This window comes from Garra rufa, chromosome 15, assembly GCF_049309525.1.
Source record: "Garra rufa chromosome 15, GarRuf1.0, whole genome shotgun sequence".
Taxonomy (NCBI): domain Eukaryota; kingdom Metazoa; phylum Chordata; class Actinopteri; order Cypriniformes; family Cyprinidae; genus Garra; species Garra rufa.
Genome location: NC_133375.1, coordinates 5,226,824 through 5,246,922, shown reverse-complemented (window position 1 = coordinate 5,246,922; position 20,099 = coordinate 5,226,824). Strand labels below are relative to the sequence as shown.

Sequence of the window (20,099 nt, the reverse complement as noted above, 5' to 3'; positions counted from 1 at the left end):
CATTAACGGTAATTTACCGTTCTAAATTACTGTTTTATAACTTTTCATTTGCCGGAACAAATTACCCGTATTCTTAAAGACCCTGTTCACACTTGAGCTCTTTAATGGTAATTTACCAGTAAAGACTTTATGTGTGATAAGGGGCTATTCATTCAACCGGTTTATTCAGAAACAAAGCAAGTAAAATAATCATTGACTCACATTTTAAATGGCGAAACCAACCTGGTCTCATGATGGAGGCATACCTATCATGTATATATCCCTGCAGTTTCCAACAGAAATGAACACTAGAGGCGGTAAAGCAGTGAGTACACAGTTATGATTGTAGCTCCATATGTTTCGCTTTCTGGTAAACAAACAAATAATGCTACCTATCAGATTATGCTACCAACACTGTATGCTCAGGGTACCCCTTTAGCATCACTTTTTGATGCCCAGGGTCGTCCATTGCTTCTAGTTGTTTGCATTATGTGTCACATTTAATGGTTTGCATGCATTTGCAAAGATCATTTTATATGAAGACTTGCTGTGATAAATGGAACCATGAATTCTGCTGTCTACCAAAAAATCCTGAAGGACAATGTCCGGCCATCTGTTTGTGACCTCAAGCTGAAGCGAACTTGGGTTCTGCAGCAGGACAATGATCCACAACACACCAGCAAATCCACCTCTGAATGGCTGAAGAAAAACAAAATGAAGACTTTGGAGTGGCCTAGTCAAAGTCCTGACCTGAATCCTATTGAGATGCTGTGGCATGACCTTAAAAAGGCGGTTCATGCTCGAAAACCCTCCAATGTGGCTGAATTACAACAATTCTGCTAAGATGAGTGGGCCAAAATTCCTGCACAGCACTGTAACAGACTCACTGCAAGTTATCGCAAACGCTTGATTGCGTTTGTTGCTGCTAAGGGTGGCCCAACCAGTTATTAAGTTTAGGGGGCAAACACTTTTTCACAAAGGGCCATGTGGGTTTGGGATTTTGTTTTCCCTTCATAATAAAAAAAAAATTATTCTAAAACCGCATGTTGTGTTTACTTGTGTTATCTTTGGGAAAACAATCAGGAAGGGGGCCAACCCTTTTTCACACCACTGTAAATGTATACTTTTATAGATATTTTGGAGTCCCTAACCCCACCCTTACCCTAAACCTATCCACTTCTGAACAATCTAAAACTCACAACAGACAAAAAAAAAAAGTACAATGACGGGTATTTATAGCAAAAACTGACCAAAAAAACATATTTGGCAAAATTATTACCCAATGCGTAATTTAATCATGGCATTTAAAACCTCATAGCATTATGTATGCAATTCTAATTGCAATGTAAATGCATTCATGCCACCTCTGAACTGTCTTTATAATTATACCTAAATGCCACTTCAGATGCAGCCACTTCAGACACAACGTGCTCAGAAATTTTGAGTGAGTTACTAGTAAAGACTGTATGTGTGAAAAGGGGCTATTCATTTAACTGGTTTATTCAGAAACAAAGCAAGTAAATGTTTTAATGAATGAGTCACTGAATCGTTGGCTTCACCTGAACAGCGCTGCGTTCTGCTCAGAGATGCACAACAGTTTTGTTGTGGCCTTGTTCAGAACTATAGTATTTTAATTAGTGAATCTGGTCTCATGAAGAAAGCGTACCTATCATGTCAGTTTCCAACAGAAATATACACTAGAGGAGGTAAAACAGTGAGTACACAGTTCTGATTATAGTTCCATATGTTCCGCTTTCCAGCAATCTGACAAATAATGCTACCTATCAGATTATGATACCAACACTGTGCTCATAATACAGTAAGGGTATGTTTTGGATAGGAGTAGATGTACATGTCAGGGTAGCACAAATTGTCATAACACAAGACATTACAAGCTTGCTCAGTAGCTCAGCTGGCACGGAATTGGACTTGGGTACAAATCCATTGAAAAATGTAAATCATGATGAAAGAGCTGAAAGATTGAAGAACAAGCTAGAACATCATGCTTGCGATTGAATTATACATGGCATACTGGCATCACTTTTTAACACCCAGGGTCATCCATGGCTTCTAGTTGTTTGCATTATGCGTCACATTTAATGGTTTGCATGCATTTGCAAAGATCATTTTATATAAATTTATGCTTTCATAGATAACCCCCACCCCTAACCTAAACCTACCCACTTCTGAACACATCTAAAACACGCAACAGGCAAATAAAAGGACAGTGATGGGTATTTATTGCAAAAGCTGACCATAAAAAGCAGTATAAAAGCATTACAAACAAGTTATGTTGCATTCCAAGTCCCAATGTGTAATTTAATCATGGCAATAAAATTCCCAATGCCTTTCGCGTCAGCATATTGACGCCAGAGGTTTCTTATTTAAAGCATGGAGGACCCTGCAAGTCGAAAAAAGGGGTACCCTGTGCGTCAAAATGTGACCCCAAAGGATAAAATGTACCACACATACATTCATCTGTTCCAGGAAAAAAAAAAAAGAGAGAGAAACCCAGTGGACATTTCTGTTGGAAACTACAGTGTAAGTAGTGATTGATTTATATTTGGCGTCTTACGAAAAAGTTCAGAAAATACTGACATTTTTGTGTCTAAAGCACAATATCAACCAGAGTTGTGGACTCGAGTCACATGAGTCGAGACTTGACTCGGACTCGAGTCCCAAATTTGATGACTTGTGACTTGACTTGGCATAAACAAAGAAGACTTGTCACTCGACTTAGACTTTGACGGCAATGACTCGAGACTTGATTTGGACTTGAACCCTGTAACTCTGCATGTCTTTATGGCCTACCTTCTGAAAAAACTGAGTTCTGATCAATATATGCTGGTTACTGAAGCGTATGATCACACTGGTATGATTAGCGCAGCTTTTGGCACTGAGCCAGAGAGGGACTCGCTAAGTGAGCACTTGTAGGAATAGCCTATATAAGAACTTAAAATAATATAGAGCTATAAGAAAACTCATCATCCAATCAGTCTTTTAAACCCATTCACTGATGGTTTCTTATTCAACATTTGTATACATTCTAACTATTGTTATGTATTTACTTTTCACTTCATTTTATGTATCTCTTTGCCCAGTAATTAACGTTCTGTATCAACGCATCAAGTACCATAGATGTTTTGTAAATACTGTAAATAATACCCAACAATATAACACTGCCATGTCTATTTCAGTAGGTGGTGATAAATGAACATCTGTATTACAAATTAGCAAGTTATTAAATATTTGACTGAATTGATTGAGTCCTTAAATTAAACAGTGGACATAGAATAAATTATTCATTCAATTAGGCCTATAATTGTTCACAATAAATAATTAATTCCTCAATGAAACACCACTAATTATTATATATTTTATAATTATGTCTACTATAGACTATTACTGACTTAAATGTACTGTAGTAATTAATACAGAGACACTAATTTGGTCAAATATCACTAGTGACTTGTTTAGGACTAGAAGCTTAAAGTTGAGGACTTGCAACTCGACTTGGACTTGCGACTTGTCTGCATTGACTTGACTTGAGACTTGAATGCAAAGACTCAAGACTTACTTGTGACTTGCAAAACAATGACTTGGTCCCACCTCTTATAACCTGTTGTTTATTGTACTGTTATATAAAATCCTGTTATATAAAATCAATATCATATTCAATTGACACTTGCTTGTGTAATATTGCTAAAAAATAAACCGAAACCCCATTTTTGCCCTCATATCTCGAATTTTAGGGGCAAATAAATGCATTCATAGGCTCCATCATGCAGTCATTCATCCTGCATCATGTTTATCAGAAACTGCATACAGTGCAAGATGCAGTGTTGGGGAGTAACTTACATGTAACAAAGTTTCTTGATTTAATTACAAAAAATATTTTTGAAAGTATGGCAGTAATCAGTGTTGAGTACTATAAGGTTAACCTGGCATACTTTAAATGTTTGAAAATGATTAACAGTTGAAAACATTCATTAAATTTTTTAAAAAAGTAATCAAATGTAATCAGTTACATTAATAAAGTAATTGAAATAGTTACACTACAATAAATTTTAAATAGGGTAACTTATTACATTTCCACTGCACTGCTAGGATGATGCACAGGTCTGGGCTGGTGCTTTAAATGAATTAATAATTTTAACATGTTATTATTTCCCCCCCCCCCCCCACCCCCCAGAATTAATCTCAGCAAATTAATCCATTAAATTGACAGCCCTAATAAAAAATGCTTTATAACCTGAAGTCAAATAATGAAGCTAATTTTGGTGCTGTCACACTCTCACCATAAAATTAGCTCATATGACTCAACGACACTGAAATGCGGCAATGAACTCACTGATTCAAAAGCCATAGAGATCCAGTGCACTCTACCACCCTGCATGCCCACTGCACCATGGGATAGCTGGCCAGGCAAAAGGTTGGGCTCCGGAAGAGAGTGACACTCAGGATGGAGTAACGGCAGGATGGAAGTGAGGCTGTTACCTGCAGGAGAGAAACACGATGTGACCAACTGAAAGCCAAGCCACGTTTATTTATAGAGAGCTTTATATACAACACAGATTGTTTCTAAGCAGCTTCACATTAATGAAACAGAAAAATAACAGTTTTAATGTTTAATAACAGTTCATCAATTCAGTTTAGTAAGAGTGTTGATGGTGTAAATTTTGTGTCATTATCTCATTTCAGTTCAAGTTTTCTTCTCATCTGATGGTGTCAGTGCAATTAAATCATTAATATTGCTGAATATTAGTTGTCATTAAAAGAGAAAGTTCTGCTTACCCCCAGGGCATCCAAGATGTACAGTCAAGCCTGAAATTATTGATACCCCTGGCAAATTCTGACTTAAAGTTAAATGTTTATTCAACCAGCAAGTTTTTTTTTGACTGTAAATGACACATGCTTATCCCAAAAGATAATAAGAGGCATCATAGTGCAAAACAAATCTCAGTTTTTATTTACTTGTGAACAAAAAGTGGCATGTCTAAAATTATTCATACCCTTTGCAAACTGTCACAGTCTATGGGAAAATCCAAAGTTCTATACCATTCCAAATAGTCCAAGCTGTTCTAAAGCATCCTAATTGCCCTGATTCACTGGGAACAGCTGTTTTAATCAACTCAACGGGTGAAAAACAGAAGCTCTCTACTGTTGGTTTGTGGACAGTCATGGCTAAGACAAAGGAGCTCACTGAGGACCTCCAGCTGCTCACAAGTCAGGAAAGGGCTATAAGACCATATCTAAATGTTTTGAAGTTCCAGTGGCTACAGTGCAAAGTATTTTTTTTAAAAAATACAAGACGTTCCACACTGTGAAAAATCTCAGAGGAAATGGTTGGAAGCCAAAAGTGACACCTGTGCTGGCCAGGAGGATAGTGAGAGAGGAAAAAAAGAATCCAAGGATCACCACCAAGGCCATCCTGATGAATCTCAGCTCTGCTGGTGGCAACATCTCAAGGCAGACAGTCCAGCAGACACTGCATACCGCTGGGTTCCACGGACACAGACCAAGGAGGACACCATTTCTCCAGATAAGGCACACAAAAGCCCGCTTAGCCTTTGCAAATGCTCATCTGGACAAAGAAAATGATTTCTGGTCTTCTGTTTTATGGTCAGATTATGGTCAGAAACAAAAATTTAATTGCTTGGCCACAATGATGTAGCCTTCATTTGGCGTTAAAAAGGAGAAGCCTTCAACCCTAAGAACACCATCCCCACTGTCAAACATGGTGGTGGGAACCTAATGTTTTTTTTTTTTTTTTTTTCTAATCACAGTAAACGGCACCATGAAAAAGGAGCAATACATCAAAATTCTCAACAACAACATCAGACAGTCTGCAGAGAAACTTGGCCTTGGGCACCAGTGGACATTTCAGCACGACAACGACACAAAAGGCACAGCAAAAGTGGTGAAGAAATGGTTAGCAGAAAAAAACATTATCATTTTGCAGTGGCCCAGCCAGAGTCCTGACTTAAATCCAATTGAGAATCTGTGGAGGGAGCTAAAGATCAGGGTGATGGCAAGGAGACCCTCCAACCTGAAAGAGTTGGAGCTCATCGCTAAAGGTGAATGGGCAAAAATACCAGTGGAGACATTCAAAAAGCTGCTCAGCAATTATAGGAAGCATTTGATTGCTGTAATAGCCAAAAAAGGCTTTTCTATTGATTATTGAGAAGGGTATGAATAATTTTGGACATGCCACTTTTTGTTCAAATGTAAAAAATAGATGAGTAATATTTTTTTCCACAATGATGCCTCTTGTACATTGTCTTATTATCTTTTGTGAGAAGCCTGTGTCATTTCCGGTCAAAAAAACAACAACAACAACAACAACAACAACAACAACTTGCTTGTTGAATAAAAGTAACTTTCAGAAGTCAGAATTTGCCAGGGGTATGAATAATTTCGGTCTTGACTGTATGTGGCTTTGTGTCTTCAGTTATGTTTTTTTTTACTCTCAAAGCCTTGGGTCCCATTGGCTGCCATTGTATGACTGACAGACTGCAACGGTTTGAGTTAAAAATCTTTGTTTGTGTTCTACTGAAGAAACAAAGTCACCTACATCTTGGATGATCTGGGGGTAAGCAGATAAACATCAAATTTTCATTTTTGGGTAAATTATCCCTTTAAAGGATTAAACAACAAGCATTTTCATTATTCCTCCTCACCTGATGGCAAACACTGAGCTCCGCCAGGCTTCACCAGCTTGGTATTGGCACTGATGGCTTTGCAGAGCTTGCACAAGTGGCCAATCTCATTAAAAACATCAAAGTCTGGATCATAGATCACACTACCCTTTGAGAGGGAGGAACGACAATAATCATTAAATTAATAATTCATAAATCAGCTTCAAAGGAAAACAATCAATAAAGAGTGTACAGACTGAGACCACATCAAAAATCAGGGTTTTTTCAATTCCTGAAACCTGAAAATAAACTTAAAAAGTACCCTTGGGGGAAAAAAGCTTGAATATGTGTTTTTATTGATTATCATATCTGATACATCAGGCTTTTATTATGGCTTATATGATATTGGAGAATATGGAGCTCAGACTCAAGTAGGGGAAAAAATATTTTATTCAGAAAATATGCATTTTGGTGCAGATACTGACATTTATATGGCCAAAGTAAGATGAAATTCTGATTGTAATGGACATCAATAAGATCTTTATAAAAGTATAGTAGACTACTTAAATAAAATGTATTAAATAAATATGAGTTGTCACTTTATACCTGCTAATAATATGCCTAAGGAAGATGATATTTAAATGTCTAGTTTCATGAACAAACCTCTGCAATTTTTATTGTGTGCCATTATGATTGAGAGATGAACAACATTTTTTTTTAAAGCCTGATGAATCATATTTGATAATTACATAATAAATTCACATAATAAAAAATTCTTTAGTCATTAGTTACTCACCCTTGTGTTGTTCCCAACCCGTAAGACCTTCGGTCATCTTCTGAACACAAACTAAGATATGTTTATGAAATCCAAGAGCTTTCTGACTCTGCATAGACAGCAATAGACAGCTTAATTTGTGTTCTGAAGATGAACAAAGGTCTTACAGGTTTAGAATGACATGAGGGTGAGTAATTAATGACAGACATTTAATTTTTGGGTGAACAATCCCAGATTTTAATTTACTTGATCCATTTTAACAAACAGTTTATAAAAGTGAATACACCCCTCACATTTCAGCAACTGTTTAAGTATATCTTCTCAAAGGACAATCATATAGACATGAAACTTGGATATATTTTAGAGCAGTCAATGTGCATCTTGTATATCAGTATAGATTTACTGTCCTCTAAAAATAACTCAACATACAGCCATTATTTTCAAAATAGCTGGCAACAAAAGTGAGTACACCCTAAGTGAACTTATCCAAAGTGTCAATATATTGTGTTAGCACCATTGTTATCTGGCACTGCCTTAATCATCCTGGGCATGGAATTGACCAGAGCTGCACAGGTTGCTGCTGGGATCCTCTTCCACTCCTCACAAAGTTGCTGGACATTAGACACAAGGTGCTTCTCCACCTTACGCTTGAGGATGTCCCACAGGATGTCCTAGGGTTCAGGTCTGGAGACATACTTGGCCACCCCATCACCTTCAGCTTCCTCAACAAGACAGTTATCATCTTGGTGGTGTGTTTGGGATCGTTAGAATGTACAGTACATAATGGAATCCATGTTTCCCTCAATGAACTGCAGCTCCCCAGAACCAGCAGCACTCATGCAGCCCCAGACCATGATGCTACCACCACCATGCTTGACTGTAGACAAGACACAATCCTCTTGGTACACCTCACCAGGGCATTGCCACACATGCTGGACACCATCTGAGCCAAACAAGTTTATCTTATAGTCTCATCAGACCACAGGACATGGTTCCAGTAATTAATGCTCTTAGACAGGTTGTCTTCAGCAAACTGTTTGTGGGATTTATTGTGAGCCAGCTTTAGATGAGGCTTCGATCTGGGACGACGCCTATGCAAACCGATTGCTGCAGTGTGTGGTGTATGGTCTGAGCACTGACAAGCTGACCTTTAAAGCAATGCTGGCAGAACTCATGCATCTGTTTTATGAAGCCAGGTTTTTTCACCTGACGCACAGAACGAGTGCTCAACTTCGTTGATCGACCCTTGCGAGGCCGGTTCTGAATGAAACCCATCTTGGAAAACATCTGTATGACCCTGACCACTGTAGTGTAACTCTGACCACTGTAGTGTAACCCAGTTTCAGGGTGTTACTGAACCTCTAATAGTCTTGGCCATCTTTGTGGAGAGCAACAATTCTAATTCTCAAATCCAAAGAGAGTTCTTTGCCATGAGATGCCATGTTGAACATCCAGTGGTCAGTATGAGAGAATTGTACTTAAAGCACCACATTTTAACTGCTCTAATACAAGATAAACAACTTTGTATGGTCCTGTCAAGCAGACAAAAACATAAACATAATGAATTTGATGTGTGGCTTTGCATGGTTAAACAACATACTGCTGTTATCATGTAGGGTGTACTCACTTTTGTTGCCAGCTATTTTGAAAATAATGGCTGTATGTTGAGTTATTTTCAGTAAACTAATCTGCTATACAAGCTGCAAATTGACTACTCTACTATACAAATTAAACTTGGATATATTTTTATTGTCCCTTGAGAAGGTATAATAAAATGGTTGCTGAAAGGTGAGGGGTGTACTCACTTTTGTGAGATTCTGTATTCATGATTCCTGTCTTACCAGGTCTCCAATAACATGGTTGTCTGAGTGCTGCGTGCGGTTGACGCCCAGTATGCCGAACACCACAAACACCATAGCTCCGGTGTCCACTAGAGGACGCACTGCTGGTTTCCCACACTGATCTCCACTGCAGGGGTTAAAGCCTGATGTCCTGGAGATCTTAACCTGGGTAGGAGCTGATCAGATATACAAGTTGTATCTGACACTTATGAAAGAAAGAACAACTGACAAACTGCCAGAAAAGAAATGCATTTAGCGTCTAATTTAAAAAAAGATTGCTCATGGGAATATTTCAGAAGCTACATGTTGTTAAATTTCTTTTGTTTTGGGATAGCAAAGAGAATGACAAGTAATGACATTGCAAGCAATGAATGTCTCCTGCAGTGTGACATGTTGTACTTGTTTTAAAAAAAAATCATCTGTTGATTATTGCTGTTGCCTCTATGATTCTGTGTGTGATTTTTAATTTCCAGCCCATTTCAAGCCAGCAATATAATAAATTTTAAACAATAGTTAACTTAGTCCTAAAAACAACCCAGCATGTTGGGTAAAAAAACATTTAAACCTTTAAATTAAATACACAACTTGAAATTAGGGATGGGCGATACCACTTGTTTTGTTTTCGATACGATACCGATATTTTTAAGGCCAGTATCATCGATATCGATACCGATACGATACTTCTAAACTTAATTTTAAATTATTACATTTATTAAATTAATAAGAGTAAAATATGTAATTATGCCCTTTTTTATAACCTTTTACACTTTATATTTGAAATGCATTTTAACATTTAATATGCAACTAATTAAATTTTATTTTCTACACGTGGTTAAAATATGTTTACTTTAGTGGTAACTACAAAACCTACAGTTGAAAATACTTGGTTTCATAAGGGGCTGCCAGTGACAGGCTGTTGCACACATAAAATACAACATTTTTATTCTGCCAGTGTATAATTTATATTAACATTACTACAAAACATGATCAATGAACTTTAAGTGTTAATTTAAAGAAATGTAATTGCACTTGTGAAATGCAAATTATGTAAGCTTCAATTTCAGTTTGTTTATTGAGAAATAGCTCAAACATGTTTTTATTTTCTGTCCTCTGATAAGCATTGTTCAGGGCTGTTGTTCCCAAAAGCATCAATGATTTCTTATGATACTTTTAGGAAACACAGCCCTGTTTGAATGCATTGTCTAAAGGGAGTGAATGCTCTCTGTGATTGATTGGTTCTGTCTTGCATCATTTGCGTGCGTTCAGATGAGTAGGAAAAGTGTTCTATCGTGAACAGTTATTCTCTAACATACGTCATGCATCCAATTCAATGCACATTGTACTCCTGGCTTTTTGTTAAATAAACAAAATCACTGGTAAATAAAACACACCTTAGTATCGATATTTTCAATTTGAGTATCGATACTTTCGATAGTCGCATCAGTATCGATATGCACATCCCTACTTGAAATACATTTAAGGCAAGACACTGCTGGTGAATGGGGTAAAAAACAATCTAATAGCTATCACCTTACCCAGTTGATTGATTACTTGATCATTTCAAACATTTTTTGTATTACAAATTTGTATTAAAATTTTAGGTGTAAATATGCAAATTAGGTATTATTAAATTATATATGTGCTACTTTGCATACATTTCTAGTACAATAATCTAAACACTGGATGAAGTCAGTTTCAAAATTCTTGTTTTTTTTGACAAATTAGAGTCAAATATTTTATCAGAGGCAATTTGGGGTACTGTAGCTCATTTTGTCAGTCTATAATTTAGAAAATACTTAGAACAGACAAAAAAAAAAACATATTTTTGCAGTTTTTAGGGGATAAAATGTTGTATAAAATCTAACAAATTATATATTAACAAATCCCTCTCTAAAAACCTTTAGGATATACAGGTGCTGATCACATAATTAGAATATCTTCAAAAAGTAGATGTATTCAGTATTGAAGACACCTGGTGCCACACTCTAATCAGCTAATTAACTCAAAACACCTGCAAAGGCCTTTAAATGGTCTGTAAGGTCTAGTTCTGTAGGCTACACAATCATGGGGAAGACTGCTGATTTGACAGTTGTCCAAAAGACAACCATTGACACCTTGCACAAGGAGGGCAAGACACAAAAGGTCATTGCAAAAGAGGCTGGCTGTTCACAGAGCTCTGTGTCCAAGCACATTAATAGAGAGGCGAAGGGAAGGAAAAGATTTGGTAGAAAAAAAAGTGTACAAGCAATAGGGATAACCGCACCCTGGAGAGAATTGTGAAACAAAACCCATTCAAAAATGTGGGGGAGATTCACAAAGAGTGGACTGCAGCTGAAGTCAGTGCTTCAAGAACCACTACACACAGACGTATGCAAGACATGGGTTTCAGCTGTCGCATTCCTTGTGTCAAGCCACTCTTGAACAACAGACAGCGTCAGAATCGTCTCACCTGGGCTAAAAACAAAAAGGACTGGACTGCTGCAGAGTGGTCCAAAGTTACCCCTTCAGTCGAATCACTTCGACGTTACATTGGGATCTCGCTTGAGAGACCGATCACCTCTGAGCCTTATTAAAAAGGCCAATTGAAAATTGGCGAGTGGACGTGCGCGCCGGCCACGCCCCCGTACATACGGGTATATAAGATGGCTGCGCGCACCACTCAGTCAGACTTTTGCTTTCAGAGCCGATGTGTCGAGCCTCTAAACAGCCGAGAAGAGTTCTTCAGAGTTCATGCTCCCTCCTGCTGCTGCACTGCCATAACTAAAAGAGTGTTTCACAGAAAGAGCATTGTTTGGCAGCCGCCAGCGCGGTCCCGCGGGCGGCCGTTTTCACGGCCATATAAAGCCTTTTTGCATTCCAGCGAGCAGCCCCGGCGAGTGCATTGCCCCGCGGCGCCTCCCTGGGCAAACCGGGATCACAAAAGAGCAATTTCTAGCGGCCGTTTTAGACGTTCTTTTCAGGATGTCTTTTCGGCCGTGCGTTTCTGGATGTGGTAGTTTCCTCTCCTCAGCGAACGGACATGAGCGCTGCCTCACGTGTTTAGGCTTTGAGCACGCTGGGGTGGTGCTCATGAATGGTTCATGCGGTGAAAGCATGACCATGACCACGCTGAAGTCCCGCCGCTCGTTCGCGAGCTGGCTCCCCCCGCCTCCCTCCCGTGGTCAGCCGTTGAGCCGCCTATGCTCTTCGGCCACCGCGGTGGGGCGCGGGGGGGGACATTAAAATTACGATAGACAGCGTTCCGCCGGCTCAAAAAGCCCTGCGGACCTCTCTATCTCAGCGCGGTCCCGTTGAGTTTCCGCAGCAGACGCTTCCCCGCCTGGCGGGCTGAGCGTCTCCTTCGGTGCTCCTGCAGAGGATGAGATGTCTGTCACAGCATCAGAGGGAGAGTCAGACGCTGACACATCTCTTCCCGCGGCGCGGCGCCCACCCGTGGTCGCTGCCCCCCCGGAGGTTGATGTCTAACTGTCGGCTATGCTTCTCCGGGCAGCCGGGGGGGATCGGTTTGAGGGTTCCTCAGGGGCCTCCGGCCGATCCTTCTAGGCTGGACGACTGGTTCCTGGGGGGGGCACCGGCGGCAGCGCCGCGCTCCCCCCCGGTCCCGTTCTGACCGGATGTGCATGAGGAGCTGACAAAATCGATGCCGCCCTATTCATTTGAAGCGCACTCCAGCTCCTCTCCCCTCGCCACTCTCCATGGCGGGGCAGCCTAGGGGTACGTGGCGGTCCCCCAGGTCGGGCGCGCCATCGCGGTGCACCTTTGCCCGCGGGCGCGGCCGCCTGGTGGGGCCCTCCGCGTCTCCCTTTTAGGGCATGTGAAATTTCTTCCGCCCTCATCGGCTGGGCCTTTTCTGCGCCCCCCGACACGCTGCCCCGCCCTGCAGGCCATGGCAACACTGCAAAAGTGCCAGGTGCAGGCACCTTTAGGCCTGCACGAGAGTGGTCCTGACCAGGGGGTACTTGAAGAACTCCGCGCCGCCACTGACTTCGTCCTTCGGGCCACTAGGTGTCCCCTTGGTCAGGTGATGTCCACCTGCGTGGTCCAGGAACGCCACCTATGGCTGACTCTGGCCCGGATGGCAGAGGCCGACAAAGTTCGCTTTCTCGACTCTCCCATTCCCCAGAGCGGCCTATTCGGCGACACCGTGAAGGGTTTTTGCTCAGCGGCGTCGAACGTATCGCCGGCCCCCAAAAGCCTGCGATCCTCCGCCCATCAGCATACCCCGTCGAGATGCCAGAGCAGTACGCCTCCCCGTCGTTCGGGCTGGGCGTCTCCTCTGGCGCTCCAACGGTCCAGAGGCAGACGGAGGCCGTCCAACATATCCTGCCCCGCCGCGAAGTTACCATTCCGCCGCCTGGACCCCCGCCTCCGCCTGCCCGTCGCCGAGGGCGTCCCCCCGCAGCTCCGTCCCCTGCTGAGCCACACGATCCAGGCTCGCAGCCGACGTCGAGCCGCCCGTGGGAGAGGGACGCCGCTCGCCTCTCAGGGTCCTGCGACGGAAGACCCTCGCAGGCGAGCTTCGAAGCGTCCCTGATGCGAGCACCCCCGGAGGTGGAGAGAGCTACTCTGTCGGCACTCCCGCTGGAAGCGGGACTTAGCCGGTCATTTGAAATCACAGAAAGACCCAGCTTTCTCACCTCTGGGGCCCCGGCCCCGAGTTTCCTTCCTGAGCAGCACTTCCACTCCTCGGAACCAGACTCGGGACCGGATGTCGCCAGCGCGGGAACCAGGGAAGTAGGTAAGCACTGCTTAGTGCAGTTAGACACTTCTCCAGGACGTTTATCCTTCTGGGTTTTGTCTCCTTCCCTGTCTTTCCCCAGGCTGCCCCACCACGGTCACGCCGGTCAACGTTCCCTTGATACCACTACACTGGTTGATACGGACGGTACGGCCCGGCTCCAGGCGTCCGCCCAGACTCACAGGTACCCCTTACATTCTTTATTCGGAAACAGGCGTGCCTCTGTTCTGCCTGCGGAGGTCGCGTTCCTACTGGCGAAGGACGCGATCCAGCCTGTCTCTCCGGCCGGGACGAGGTCGGGGTTTGATAAGAGTCCTGACTTCACGTGTCCAGTTAGAGTGGTGGGTTAACATCCGCCCTGGATGGAGCTCTGTTCCGATCCCTTCTTAGGCTGTCGGCACACATGCTCACGACGACGCACATACAAGTATGTTTCCGTCTCCAGGGCTGGGTTGCAGCCATCTGCCTGAAGGGCACCCGCTGTCGCGTCTCGATCTTTCCCCGGCGCACACCCCTCCGGCGGTCTGCCCCGGGGGTCGAGCGCTCAGCGCGAGGTGCTTCCACTTGGCTAGTCCCTCTCCTTCCTGCCTTCTTCCCGCAGTATTGCCGACAAGTCAGCCCGTGGCTTACCACGGGTTGGGTTGCCATGTACAACAGAGGCTTACAGCTCCTCCCATCTGCTCCCATGGAGTCCAACGTGGCAGATTTTGCTACTTGCCATTCATTTGAAGCAGGGAAACTCAACCGTGCAGCCGCCCGGTTCCCACGGCAGTCCACCCACCTGCAGAATGGCGACTCCACCCCGTGACGCAGCTAGTTGGAGTTATATCGGCAGGCCCAGCCACATCCGCTCGCCCTTCCGATTCCTCCCATTGCCAGAGTAACTCTGGAACATAGCTGACCTCCGGGGCCCAAGTACGCCCTTCCCCAGTGAGCCTCCTTGCGCAGACTCTGTGCGAGTCCAGGGAGGACGAGGAGTAAGTCTGGAGGTTGCGCTGCAAGGACGGCCCACCCGGACTTAGGTCTTAGTAACCATCCCCTCGCGGCAGTCCCTCCCTGTAAGGGCACGGCTTGACACCGTAGATCTCTCCGGCCTTTCACAGGCCGTGATACAAACTATCACTCGGTACTGGGCTCCCTTGGCAAAGGCTGGCTCACGCACTGAGATGAGGTCTATCGCTGGCATTCCTCTCGCTGAGAGGCACAGAGATACACGATTGCAGTAGTGCTTCCTTTCCTGCAGGAGAGTTGGAGCGCAGGCTGTCCCCTCGACTCTCGGAATATATGCCGCCGCTTAGCCGCATATCACATGCAGTAGATGAAGCAAAATAGGTAAGCACCCACTGGTCGTGAGGTCCCTCAGAGGTGCCAGACCGCGCCTCATACCCTCTTGGGACCCCCCCGTCGCCCTTCGGGGCCGCGGGGCGCTCCATTTGAGCCTCTGGCCTCAGTCGAGCTAGAATTCCTGTCATTTAGACAGCGCTCCTGATTGCCCTGGCCTCCATCAAGAGGGTAGGAGACCTACAAACTTTCTCTGTAGGGAAGCTTCCCCGTCGCTTTCTCAGGCCGCGGGGCGCTCCCTTGGAGCCTCGGGCCTCAGTCGAGCGAGAAAAACGCTCCTGACTGCCCTGGCTCCCATTGAACGAGCTAAGGTTCCCCAGAGGTGCTCAGTGGGCCTCAGTCGAGTCCTGTCATTAAGACAGCGCTCCTGACTGCCCTGGCTCCTATTAAGAGGGTTGGAGACCTACAAGCTTTCCTTGCCAGCAAAGTGTGTCAAGAAATTCGGGCCCGGCGACTCTCACGTTACTACCTGAGACCCCGGCCCGGCTATTGTGCCCAAGGTTCAGCAGAAAGGGAATGCTGTCCCCAAACTGAGGTGGCTCATTGGGTGGTAGATGCCTTCTCCCTCTCTTCTATATCAGGGAGAGCCATGCCCCTTAGGTGTTCATGCCCACTCCATTAAGAGTGCTGCTTCATCCTATGCGTTGGCTCATGGCGCCTCACTAGCAGATATCTGTAGAGCTGCGGGCTGGGCGACACCTATACCTTCGCTAGGTTCTTCAACCTCCGCGCAGAGGCCGTATCCTCCCGTGTCTTAACATAAGACTTCAGGCGAGCGGGGGGACGGCTGGTGTCGGCTTGCTGCGCCATTCCCACGTGGATCCGTGCGCTATCTCCCAGAATGTTCCCTCCGGCGAACCTGGGTCCTCCATGCCCCGCAGTCAGGGCTAGATGCGGAGTAGTCCTTGGCTGTGATCCTGCCTGGGTCTCCTTCGCCCCGCAGGTTGTGGCTATACTTTCCAATATTTTCCAGCGGAGGAGACCGCTGTTTCCCTCGTGTATCCCTAAGAAGCCTTATGGATATATTGAATTATTCTCATTCCACATGCACAAATTCCATGTGCTCCGCCCCCCCAACCCATGCTTCAGTACAACTGGCATCCCTGCAGGCCCCCCTTATAAAAAAGGGGGCCTCGGGGCATTGGGAAGGTTACGTTCAATGACCGCCTGCGGACACGTCTGGGAAGACCTGCCGGCACGTGGCGTTGTGCGTAATGCGGCATCAGGGTCGTGGCCTTTTCCATGGGTCTAAGTTCCCAATGTAACGTCGAAGTGATTCGACTGAAGGGGTAACGTCTAGGTTACGAAGGTAACCCTCGTTCCCCGAAGGAGGGAACGGAGACGTTACATTCCCCTGCCACGCCCCTGGCGTCGCGCTGACGCCGGGCTCTCCCGGCTCTTCAGCAAAAGCCTGACTGAGTGGTGCGCGCAGCCATCTTATATACCCGTATGTACGGGGGCGTGGCCGGCGCGCACGTCCACTCTCCAATTTTCAATTGGCCTTTTTAATAAGGCTCAGAGGTGATCGGTCTCTCAAGCGAGATCCCAATGTAGCGTCTCCGTTCCCTCCTTCGGGGAACGAGGGTTACCTTCGTAACCTAGACGTTATGTTCTCTGATGAAAGTAAATTTTGCATTTCCTTTGGAAATCAGGGTCCCAGAGTCTGGAGAAAGACAGGAGAGGCACAGAATCCACTTTGCTTGAGGTCCAGTGTACAGTTTCCACAGTCAGTGATTGTTTGGAGTGCCATGTCATCTGCTGGTGTTGGTCCACTGTGTTTTCTGAGGTCCAAGGTCAACGCAGCTGTATACCAAGACGTTTTAGAGCACTTCATGCTTCCTGCTGCTGACCAACTTTATGGAGATGGAGATTTTATTTTATAAAAAGGACTCTGCACCTGCACACAGTGCCAAAGCTACCACTACCTGGTTTAAGGACCATGGTATCCCTGTTCTTAACTGGCCAGCAAACTCACCTGACCTTAACCCCATAGAAAATCTATGGGGTATTGTGAAGATGAAGATGCCATATGCCAGACCCAACAATGCAGAAGAGCTGAAGGCCACTATCAGAGCAACCTGGGCTCTCATAAAACCTGAGCAGTGCCACAGACTGATCGACTCCATGCCACGCTGCATTGCTGCAGTAATTCAGGCAAAAGGAGCCCCAACTAATTATTGAGTGCTGTACATGCTCATACTTTTCATGTTCATACTTTTCAGTTGGCCAAGATTTCTAAAAATCCTTTCTTTGTATTGGTCTTAATATTCTCATTTTCTGAGATACTGAATTGGGGTTTTCATTAGTTGTCAGTTATAATCATCAACATTAAAATAAATAAACACTTGAAATATATCAGTCTGTGTGAAATGAATGTATACATTATACAAGTTTCACTTCTTGAATGGAATTAGTGACATAAATCAACTTTTTGAAGATATTCTAATTATATGACCAGCACCTGTAGACAGGAATAAAAATGTAATGTTTGTTGTGTGTGTTCCTGAACTGGAGATTTATAGCTCAGTGTAGGAGAAAAAAACTCGTTTTGAGAAAATAGCCCTTAAAAATATGTATTGTCATTGAAATTTATTGACACAAATAGATAAAGTGCTATAAAAGAAACACTTGACACTGTATTTTGGATGTTTTCTTTCCACTAGTCTGAAAAAGAAAAACACTAAAAAACTAAACAGCCCAAAATCTTGTCCAAAAGATTTTCCAAAATATTCAAAATAACAGGTTACATCTCCCCTTAAAGATGCATCTGTACCTGCAGGTAGAGGTGCGTAGAAGCTGCCCTGAGTGGGTCCATCAGGTCCAGAGCTGAACACACACCCCGGCGGCCCCTCACACACACGACTGGGGTACGGGCTGATCGTGTGCTGGGCAAAATAGAGCTTCCTGTCCAAAAAATTGACAGCTATCATCCCAGCTCATTTTCAGACACTTTCATATACTGAACTGGGGCACTGAATCACACAGCAATAAAACCGATTTCAATCACTCACGGATCATAACATGTTTTTCACACTTGCCTGCTGTGCTGCTGCTCGACGGACGCCACGTAGAACTCAAACTCTGATCTCCAGCGCCGGCTGGCGTCACACGCGCGCAGAGTCAGCATCCAGCGAGGGCGCGGGTGATACGCGTGAGACACACACACGCTTATCCGCGTGCTGAAGTTGCTATGGGGACTGCTGTAGGCCTGTTACCGTGACAACACATCGATCAGTGTTTGTCAGCTCAGATGGAATGGGCTATAAGGGCAATTGACGCGTGCCGAGGTGATATCGGCACACGCCGCAGACATTACACTGCACAAACTCCTCCGAGGATGATGGAATTTTGAAGGCTCGCTATCGATTGTGTACACTGAAAGTGTTGTGTTTCCACTGAGGCATTTGCAGACGGCCGATAATGGCTTTTGTCTGTGTAGTGAAGGTATTTAAGCGATGTGAAAAACACATCTGCAAGCCGTAATTATGTTTTCAAGAAAATTGCTTATCACTGCTGTCTTTCGACATGACTGTTTGTGCTTGTGTAAGCCATTGTTTCTTTCTTTGCTTAGTGGAGAGTATTCAACTGGCAGCCATGTGTGAGTGTGCATTAGTCAGAGTCAGTTTGTGAGTGTGAATCTGAATTGAATTGACCACAACTCACAGGATGTTGAACTGAAATGGCAGGAAGAGGAATTGAATTGCAATTCAAAGAAATTCAACAGTTACACAATTGAGGAATTTCATTAGCTCAGCATACAAAATATTGACACCTTCATTATTAATTTCACTACTTATTTGCCTATATGTAAAATATTATTTCTCAACTGTGCAGACATATTTCAATACTATGGCAGCGTCTTAGTGCCACGTTAAGAAAAATCTAAGATTACGAGAATAAATTCTTATTATTTTGAGAATTAGGGTGAAATTATGAGAAAAGCCAAAATATTGTGAGAATACAGTCAAAATATTTAGACAATAAAGTAAAAATAATGAGAATAAAGTTTAAATGTTTTGAAAATAAAGTATAAATTACGAAAATTAAGTTGAAGCGTTTAAAAAATAAAATAAAAATTACTAAAATAAGTCGAAATGTTTAGAAAATAAAGTCCAAATTGTGAGAATAAAGCCGAAATATTTCAAGAATAAAAGTCCAAATGTTTAGAAAATAAAGTAAAAATATTTCAAGAAAAAAAGTTGAAACTACGTGAATAACTTTAAATGTTTAGAAAATAGTCAAAGTTGTGAGAATTAAGCCAAAATATTTCAAGAAGTTGAAATTATGAGAATAATGTCAAAATATTTCAAGAAAAAAATTTAAATTACGAGAATAACGTCAAAATATTTTGAGACTAAAGTCAAAATTACGAGAATAAAGATGAAATATTTTGAGAATAAAGTCAAGATGTTTCGAAAATAAAGTTTACTTTATTCTCAAAATATTTTGACTTTATTCTTGTAATTTCTACTTTATTCTCATAATTTTGACTTTTTTGAAACATTTAGATTTTATTTTTGTTATTTTTACTTTATTTTTGAAACATTCTCATAATTTTTATTTTATTTTCAAAACATTTATTTTTGACTTTATTCTCATTATTTTTACTTTATTGTCGAAATATTTCGACTTTATTCTCGTAATTTTGACTTCATTCTTGTAGTTCTGACTTTATTCTTGAAACATTTCAGCTTTATTCTCTTAATTTTTTCTTTAGTCAAATGTTTCAAAAATAAAGTCGAAATTATGAGAAAAGACAAAATATTTTGAGAATAAAGTCGAAATAT

At 43.0% G+C, this 20,099-nt stretch overlaps 1 protein-coding gene across 1 annotated transcript in view; it reads right to left on the bottom strand.

Moving 5' to 3' along the window:
• Window positions 1-20,099, bottom strand: part of disp3 (dispatched RND transporter family member 3) — a 77,974-nt gene that overhangs the window by 9,351 nt on the left and 48,524 nt on the right. The window contains exons 12-16 of the mRNA XM_073819173.1: window positions 18,347-18,520; window positions 18,086-18,212; window positions 9,234-9,409; window positions 6,660-6,786; window positions 4,331-4,476 (exon numbers count right to left, since the gene is read on the bottom strand). Coding sequence (XP_073675274.1) covers window positions 4,331-4,476; window positions 6,660-6,786; window positions 9,234-9,409; window positions 18,086-18,212; window positions 18,347-18,520 — 750 coding nt within the window. The remainder of the gene's footprint in view (window positions 1-4,330; window positions 4,477-6,659; window positions 6,787-9,233; window positions 9,410-18,085; window positions 18,213-18,346; window positions 18,521-20,099) is intronic.